This window comes from Hyla sarda, chromosome 4, assembly GCF_029499605.1.
Source record: "Hyla sarda isolate aHylSar1 chromosome 4, aHylSar1.hap1, whole genome shotgun sequence".
In the NCBI taxonomy this organism is placed as follows: domain Eukaryota; kingdom Metazoa; phylum Chordata; class Amphibia; order Anura; family Hylidae; genus Hyla; species Hyla sarda.
In genome coordinates, this window is record NC_079192.1 from 156,217,482 (window position 1) to 156,227,150 (window position 9,669).

Consider the following 9,669-nt stretch of genomic DNA (forward strand, 5'->3'; position numbering starts at 1 on the left):
AAGAAAGATAGAGGTGGTCACAATAGGGCAATTTTAAACGTCAGTGTCACTTCAGTGTTAGACTCCTACCAACTAATGAACACACTGATCCTGAATTACAGGTTCTGATCTTACGATCTATCATAAGAGCTTATAGTAGCTATATAGTATTGGTGGATATCTAACTATATACTCTTTTTTACAGCACTTTGCACTTTGATGATTTCTACCATAACTACCCTGGCACCTCTGAATACCATCCTGTGAAAAATAAATACAGGTTTTCTTTTATATTCATAGATTGTGCCGTTTATTTATTTCCTATAATATTTTTACACTGCTACTCATATTTTACAATATTTTAACATTTTTTTAGCGCTGTTTATTATATATTTTTAGTTTATAGTAAATCTGCAAGGCTGCAGGATGTTATGTCCCCTAAAATAATCCCCATCCATTTAAAAGAAAAAAGTGCTGAGTGCAGCGTAAAACTGGCAAAAAGTTGCTAATTTTTTCTGTGCAAGTCTTTTTCTGTGCAAGATAATAAGCAATAATATTCGTGTTTAACTAGTACTAGTACAAAGATCTACCTAAACATCTACCCAATATAATAGCCTGAGAAATGGAAGTCTTCTGTTATTTTATTTCTATTTATAAGAGAGTATATAAGCTTTTTTTTTTTATATTATTCTAAAATCCTGGAGAAAATGATACGTCGGATTCATGAAGATCAAATTAGGAAACTGTCATAAACATTTACAAGCTTCCTCTTGACAGATTGATGTGTTCTAGTTTCATAACCCAAATCCATTTCTTCCATTTAAATAGTGTAGCTAACACCAAGCAAGCAGACATTGTATAACTTGTAATTGTGTGTTAGGTATTCAGCAGATGCAGCACATGCCTGCTTCACCTTCCAAGCATACAATGAGATTGCTGAATATTGCTATTTGCATCATACAGTAAGTAAACCAGTTCCTGTCTTCCAAAGGGCAGCATTTTTCTTTTAGTGTCACATAAATAGAATCATTTAATACTGTGATGATCTCTTTTATGAAGAATAATTGGTGTCTGTCATAATGACATAGGTGTTCTTTTTATGGGGTGCTTTAAAATGCTAAGATTTATTCAAGAAAAGTCATGAAGTCATGTAAGTTATTTGCTGTGCAGGCAGTATTTTATTGTAAAAGCTTTCTGCATTTATCATAGTACGTCGGAACAAGGGAGAAATTATATTCCAACACGGAAAAAACACAATAAACAAGCTATGTTGGAATATAAACAAATGTGGTGTCCCGGTACAGGACCTTGTCCTATGCCTGTCTAAAGTCCCCTCAGTTAGAGTCCCTCCATTCCACAGGGCTTTCCTGCAGGGCTTGCCCCTTGGTCACCTCATATAAATGTATTTCTGTGTAGTGTATAAATCTATAGGACCTACCTAGGTCACGTGATATATTATAATGGTTGTACAGATATTTAGGACCTTCCTGGGTCATGTGATGTACCCAGAGTTCTCTGGGTTCAGGACCTACAGGCTTTGCAACCAATGGGATTAGTCCAGGCCCCTAATATATAAGGGGCTGTAGTCTGTAAATTCACTCTCTTGTTCCTGACACTCAAGCAAGCACAATCATCATTTCTCAATTCATCTCAACTAGGCCAAAGCCTTAAGAACCAACAGCCACTAAAACCGTGAGTTACCAAGCTCTAACTACAAATTCCTAGTGACTACTATTCAACTCAAATTCTATAATTAGTAGCACAGTGGCCTGCTTAAAGCTCAAGATTATTAGTCCTAGCAAAGCCTGTGAGGAACCTGCATCCCGGTTACCTCAAGAGAAACTGTATGTTTATAAAGACTGTTTGCATAAAAAGTTCAGTAAAAGTTCCAGTTAACTCAAATTCTGCTGTGGACATTCCATTTATTATCCTGCCGTTTGTGGACCGGTTGTCGGCAGGGCCTTCTATACAATACAACCGCACTGGTGTCACGACAAATCAAGGGTTAATACCACTAGACCCTGCTACATCATTGCCTCACCCAGCTCACCACACACAGAACAGCCTTTCATTTATATTTGACGGAACTGCCTTTACATGAATTACTTATTATACAAGAAACTATGTCATATAAAACCCAAAGGCTCCTTAGGCCGGGTTCACACTATGGAATTTCCGAGCAGAGTCCCATTACTGGCAATGGGATTCCGCTGCACTGTGCTCACTGCAGAGTTTTCAAAGTGGACTTTCCGCCCAGAAAAATCACTCAGAAAATTCACAAGAACAGTGTACTTGTTTGATGTTCTGGCAGATTTCCACTCCGCAGACATTGCTCTCTATTGCCACACTTGGAATCTCAGGCCATATTATGTCTGGCAGGAAATTCTGGAGTGTGAACACCAAACCAAATATGGATACAGACAAAAAAGACTGGAGGGGACCCGATTGACTTCTATGAGAGTTTTTCCAAGGCCTGATCTGTGACTTGTGCAGAGATCTATATGTGTGGAGAGGGAAGAAGGGACCTGTGACAATCACCTATTGTGAATGGCGTGATCACATATTATCTATATTCTCATGTCACAATTACTGTAAAACTGCCTGAATTGATAAGTAGACCACTGATTTTTTTTCTCTACAGAACATGAAAAGTCTGCTTATTATTAAAGGGGTTTTCTGAGATTTATTGATTGATGGCTGACTGTATAGTGTAGTGCCAGGTAACTGCAGCTCAGCTCATATTGAAGTGCATGGGAACCATGCTGCAGTTACTCTGTACCCTTACTATACAAAAAATAGCACAGGGCTTCCAGCCCATTCCCTGATTAGTGAGGGACACCAAACAGCTGAATGGCACCCCGATGATCAGCAATTGATGACCTATCCTACTCTGGTGGGCCTGGGTCCTGAGTCTTCTACTGAGAAGAAACATCTTTCTGGCCCAGATTGGGGAGTGCTGCAGTCAGGTTTGACCTTCGTGAAGTTTTCTCTGTCTACCCACAGGACCTTTGAAGTACATCTAGATTGTAAGAGAGGTGACAAAGAGCTCAAAGAGCAAAGACCCTTCTCTTCTGATTCCTTTTAGTTTAGGCCAGCTTAAAGGGGAACTCCGGTGGAAAACTATTTTTTTTTTTTTTTTTTTTATCAACTGGTGAAAGTTAAACAGATTTGTAAATAACTTCTATTAAAATTTTTTAATCCTTCCAGTACTTATTAGCTGCCGAATACTACAGAGGAAATTATTTTCTTTTGGGAACACAGAGCTCTCTGCTGAACCACGAGCACAGTCCTCTCTGCTGACATCTCTGTCCATTTTAAGAACTGTCCAGAGTAGGAGAAAATCCCCATAGCAAACATATGCTGCTCTGGACAGTTCCTAAAATGGACAGAGGTGTCAGCAGAGAGCACTGTGCTCGTGATGTCAGCAGAGAGCACTGTGTTCCAAAAAGAAAATAATTTCCTCTGTAGCATTCAGCAGCTAATAAGTACTGGATTAAGATTTTTTTTAATAGAAGTAATTAACAAATCTGTTTAACTTTCTGGCACCAGTTGACTAAAAAAAAAAAAAAAAAAAAATTAAGTTTTCCACCGGAGTACCCCTTTAAGGAAGAGTCCTGTTTTTTCCAAATCTCTTACATTTGAGATTCATATAAACTACTGTGCTCTTGATAACTTTTAGTGCAGAGTAGTGTTTCGGACTCTTCTCCAGATCTGCGGCTCCACTCAATACTGCCTCTGAAATGGGGGACAGAGCTAAATTTCAAGTGTCATAGCAAAGGCTCTGACTACTTATGTCCATGCCAAAGTTTAGTTTAATTAACAAATATCTCATAAATTCTGTTTTCATTGTGTTAATATAACAAAATGTGTAAAAAAAAAAAAAAAAAACATTTTCCAAATGCATTGCAGATGTGAATAGTGTAAGCACTAAATCCAGACCATTTGGTCCCCATATGTCACTTATATGGAATGGGAAAAGTCCATCATATCAATCAAAATATATGGTGTACTATTGAAGGTAATATACATTGACTTGCCATTTATAGTGATCCGTTTATATACACCTAAAAACAGCAGGATGATTGACAAGCCAGAAGCATGCACAGAACCCTGCTTGTCCTGCCCTCATTTCCTGTATATTGTCTCAAAACAGCAGTGGTTCCCAACCAGCGAGCATCCAGCTGTTGCAAAACTACAAATCCCAGCATGCCCGGACAGCATTTGGCTGTCCGGGCATGCTGGGAGTATGTAGTTTTATAACAGCTGGAGGCAACCTGGTTGGGAAACGCTGCAATACAGAGACGCACAGGCAATAGCTGCACTAACAAGACGGTGTTCTGGACAGAGGAGGGACACCAAGTGGTAAATAAGAGAAACATTGAGCATTTTTGTTCACTCATACATATACACGTTTTAAAGGGGTACTCCCCTGGAAAAACATTTTTTTTTTAAATCAACTTGTGCCAGAAAGTTGAACAGATTAGTAAATGACTTCTATTAAAAAATCTTACTCCTTCCAGTATTTATCAGCTGTTGTATACAACAGAGAAAGTTATTTCCTTTCTATCTGACCACAGTGCTCTCTGCTGACACCTCTGTCCATGTCAGGTACTGTCAAGAGCAGGATAGGTTTGCTATGGGGATTGTCTTCTACTCTGGACAGTTCCTAAAATGGACAGAGGTGTCAGCAGAGATCACTGTGGTCAGAAAGAAACTAAATAATTCAAAAATTAAAGAACTTCCTCTGGAACATACAGCAGCTGATAAGTACTGGAAGGTTTAAGATTTTTAAATAGAAGTAATTTATTAATCTGTTTTAACTTTCTGAGACCAGTTGATTTAAAAAAAAAAATTCTAGTGGAGTTCCCCTTTAACAAATGTAGACTACAAATATACATACAATATTATATCTATATTGCATAAAATATTTTTGCAAATGACAGTGCCCATTTAAAGGGGTTATCCAGGAAAAAACTTTTTTTATATATATCAACTGGCTCCAGAAAGTTAAACAGATTTGTAAATAACATCTATTAAAACATCTTAAACCTTTCAGTACTTATGAGCTTCTGAAGTTAAAGTTGTTCTTTTCTGTATAAGTGCTCTCTGATGACATCTGTCTCTGGAACCACCCAGTTTAGAAGAGGTTTGCTATGGGGGTTTGCTTCTAAATTGGGCGGTTCCCGAGACACGTGTCATCAGAGAGCACTTAGACAGAAAAGAACAACCTTAACTTCAGAAGCTCATAAGTACTGAAAGGATTAAGATTTTTTAATAGAAGTAATTTACAAATCTGTTTACCTTTATGGAGCCAGTTGATATATAAAAAAAAATTTTTTCCTGGATAACCCCTCTAAGGAAAATTCTGTGTGTTGTGTGTAGGGATATCTTGCAAATGTTAGATAAAAATGCAGGGATTTGTCAATGTTTGTGAAAGTGTAAATTTAAAGGGGTATTCCAGGCAAAAACTTTTCTTACATATCAACTGGCTCCGGAAAGTTAAACAGATTTGTAAATTACTTCTATTAAAAAATCTTAATCCTTCCAATAGTAATTAGCTTCTGAAGTTTTCTGTCTAACTGCTCAATGATGATGTCACGTCCCGGGAGCTGTGCATGATGGGAAAATATCCCCATAGGAACTGCACAGCTCCCGGGACGTGAGTCATCAGAGAGCAGTTAGACAGAAAACAGCAACTCAACTTCAGAAGCTAATAACTATTGGAAGGATTAAGATTTTTTTAATAGAAGTAATTTACAAATCTGTTTAACTTTCCGGAGCCAGTTGATTTATAAAAAAAAGTTTTTGCCTGGAATACCCCTTTAAGTACTTTCCAAATTAAATATATCCCTTATTAATGATGGATATGATGATAACTGCTAGTACACAGTTTTCCATAATAAAAGATTTACATCTTACTGTACAAAAGTAATATTTGCACTGACACAGAGACCTTCATCAATCTGTCCACAGCTTTGGCTTTTTGTGTGAATACAGTCAGTGAAAACGTTTGGTGTCTACTATTATCATTGGATTATATTTCCTGCATGTAACATCCTATCATTGCGTGAGGTTTTTAGTCCCCATAAAGGCGTTTGCAAATTGTCTTTTTTTTATTTTTATTTTTTTTTGTTCATTATCCAAGACACTAAAAACCAGTGAAAGCAGAAACTTAGCAACTGTACATGAAGCGTGAAGAAATAAAATCCTACTTTAAAGATTTACGAAACAGTTGTTGAAAATTGTCCTGCAAATTAGGCACCCGGGGCCCGAGAATGTCACTTGTTGTTTTAAACAAAAGATACACAAAGCAAGTTTTATTTGGGGTCTGACATCATCAGATTTCTACTGTAATTTTATATCACCATAGCCTCATGCAACAGCAATCCCAGTGAACTTTACATTAGCTCTTTGCAAACTTGGTAAATTTGTATTTCAAATAGGCAGCCCTGGAAACAAAGCTCCACTGTTGGGGCTGAATGCTATGTCAAACAGTAGTTCCCAGTTGCCCATTCAGTCATTGAGATGAAAATAACCCCCTATAATGGGTTTAACTTTTCTTCCAGACACATTCATTCCTTCCATTTTCTCCTACGATCCCTAATTAGAGTATATATTGTGGAGCGAGGCTTAGTCATTTGGACTTGGATGAAAACAAATTAAAAAGCACTCCAGGATTTTTTTTCCATACATAACGCAGCATAGTCATTTATTAAGCCTTGTGCCTACTTGTTTAAGCTGATTTGGCAGGCATGGGTTTTTAGCCAAACTGATTACTATCTCGTCACAGAAATGATTTTCCGATACTGCATACATTTCCCATGAATCCCCTGGCTTTGCAGAGAGAGAGAGAGAGAGAGGGTGGAGTTTCATCCATATATTTCATCTTATTGGGCTGCTGGTCCACCCAGGTTACTGATTAGACTCATAAGTGATTTAAGCTCAGTTCACACTACATGTGTTTTCTTATTCAAAGTGCGTTTTTGGGAGAAATATTGCCACGAGGAGAGAGCGGTTTAGCCTAATCACAATTTATTTTTTTTTATTTTTTTTAAATGTGAAAGTTTCAAGCTGATCTTGCATTTTACAGAATTTTACAGCATTTTGGCTTTTATAAAATTGCTGTACAAATAACATTCTTTATAGCAATTTGCGCAATTCCGGAAAGAAAGCACAATTTTTGCCACAATTTAGCAAAAATGGCCACAACAAAAAGAACACCATCAAAAAGGCAATGTGTGTACACAGCCTTTGGAGAGTGCATAAAAATTAGATATCCTGATCCTATAGAGATGACAGCAGCAGTATACAGATGGAGATGGGTGGGGAGGGAATTGGTCGGTCAGAAGAGATCTGATAGGTGACTATGTCATCCTGTAGCTCATAGGAAGTCAGATGACCCAGGACTAACCCCATTTTCTTGGAATCACATGACCCAGTTACAGTAAGGGAACTTATTGTTACGCACCTGTATGCAGGGCTGTCATGAACTGGATGTGGATCCTTCACCTGTGTGGCTGATGACTCGAACCGTATCGGGGAGCGGAGTCTAAGGTCCAGCTGGTCTTCACCAGAGCCCGCCGCAAAGCAGGATGGATTTGCAGCGGCAGCCAGGTCGCAACTCCCCAACACGGCACAACCACACAGGTAACTGGGAAAGGCAAGGTACAGGAGGATGAGGCAGAGGCGTAGTCAACGTAGCAGAGGGTCAAGGCAGGTGTCAAAGGTTCGGAATCTGTAAACGTAGCAGGAAGGTCTGGAACACGGGTATGACAAAAACAGGCTATGGGAATGCTTTCTCTTAGGCAATGAGCACTGAAGATCTGGCAGGGAGGTGTGGGAGGTGCAAACAATTTATAATTTGCTGTTCGGGTGCATACTAATTATGGGCGCACTGGCCCTTTAAATCTCAAAGCACAGGCACCGAGGCTGAGAGGAAGAAGCAGGAGCGGAGCAAGGTAATGGACGGGCTGGGACTTGCATGCGGGTGCATCCCGCGATGCGAATCCCGGCCCCGCCAGGAGACAGGGATACAGGGACTCTGCAATCCCGGACGGTGCTTGCGGCCGCAGCGCAGAGCGCAACACTTATGGCTGATGCTGTACTGGAATAAAACAAATGGAACTGTAGGAATAATAATGTTGAGTGTGAATGATATGGGCAAAAGAAAAAAAAAACTGATGTTTTTCTTTAACAAAGGTCAACAGGGGCGCAATGCGGAAAAAAAAAACAGCCTGATAAACCTTTCAAATAATATATGTAAGAAAATGAAAGAAGCAGAACCTGGAGTGCATTCTTCATTACAAACTAAACTATTACACTGATGTGATGGGTTTGGGCAGAGAAAGAAGAATAACTAGATTGTCTGGCTAATAAAGTTGTGGACAGATTCTCGAAAATTCAGACTTTGCTTTTCATTGTAATAATTTTCATTTTTTGTTTATAAAAACTCTTCTATAACAGAACCAATATATGTAAAGGAATGAGACACACAACCCATAACGTAAAATATAAGTATGGAGTGATCATGATCCTGAGAAATCTAATCGCAGCTAAAATCATAAATGTGTCATAAATGAAGGGTGAACAGTCATACCAGGAAGTCTATGTTACAGATATGCCAATGATAAAATGCAGTGCTTCATCCAAAGGAAAGTCTCTGGAGCCGTAACACACAGCCCAAATCATTCTATGGGGCCCTAATGTACTTCTGTATCCCTTGTAGGAATTTAGGGTACAAGAAAAGGGCAAATGGCAGTAAACAGCAGCGACAAGGGAGGCAGTGACACAGTTCAAATGCAGGGTTTCTTCTGCTCTTTATATTCAAACATAAAATACAGCCAATGTTGACTGTATGAAAAGCAATTCCGGCACATATGCAACTAAGTGTGGATAGGCGTGGTATCGGACACAGTCCTGACCGGCCGGGGATGTACAGGGGCGGTATCGCTCTATCATAAGAATCACAATAGTCCAACAATAAAGAAGACATAGGAGACGGCACTCACCATCCAGTAAGTTGGCATCACAAGTGCAGGCAGGTACAGGAGCATGAACGAGGACGGGGGCAGCCAGAACAGGTCATTTTGTGCGAGTGATGCACATCCTCTAGCCGGACTAGTGGCAGCCCGTGTCACTCAGTCTTTCGTAGGAAGGACGCGTTCATGTCGCTAGGCAACCTGCTGTGTACAACCAATCATGTGAGATAGGCATCAAAACAGTGCATAAAGGTACACAAACACTTAAGTGCTGCGAGTATCAATATAAACAAACTTAAACAAGAAGATTAAAGGAACTAACTAAATTTGTTAGTCTAGTAACATCCTAGAGGTCTCAATCAAAATCCAAAATGAACCAGTTTCGACAGATGGCATTAGCCACTTTCTGGTTCATATCTGAATTAGCATTAGGCACAGGAATTGAGAAGACGTCTGCTTGCAGACAGTACCCCGAAGACATCATAGACACTGCTCTACAACGTGCTAGAGTACTGAACAGGTCCTCACTATAGTAAAAAAAAGTCAAATGCAATGTGTCCCCCAAAAGGTCCACCTTTTAATGCCATCCGTTGAAACTGGTTCATTTTGGATTCTGATTGAGACCTCAAGGATATTACTAGACATCCCCCCTTAATTCCCTTCAGGAAGAATGTCACCTTGGGTGATAAATTGAAACGAACCATCTCTCTGG

At 39.3% G+C, this 9,669-nt stretch overlaps 1 protein-coding gene across 12 annotated transcripts in view; it reads right to left on the reverse strand.

The window, feature by feature from the left end:
• THSD4 (thrombospondin type 1 domain containing 4) overlaps positions 1-9,669 on the reverse strand; it is an 874,264-nt gene that overhangs the window by 660,931 nt on the left and 203,664 nt on the right. The window contains exon 1 of one of the 12 annotated variants that reach the window (XM_056572473.1): positions 8,988-9,080. The exons of the other annotated variants lie outside the window; for them this stretch is intronic. Coding sequence (XP_056428448.1) covers positions 8,988-9,032 — 45 coding nt within the window. The 5' untranslated portion in view covers positions 9,033-9,080. Of the gene's footprint in view, positions 1-8,987; positions 9,081-9,669 lie in introns of those variants that run through there. 12 annotated transcript variants of the gene reach the window in all.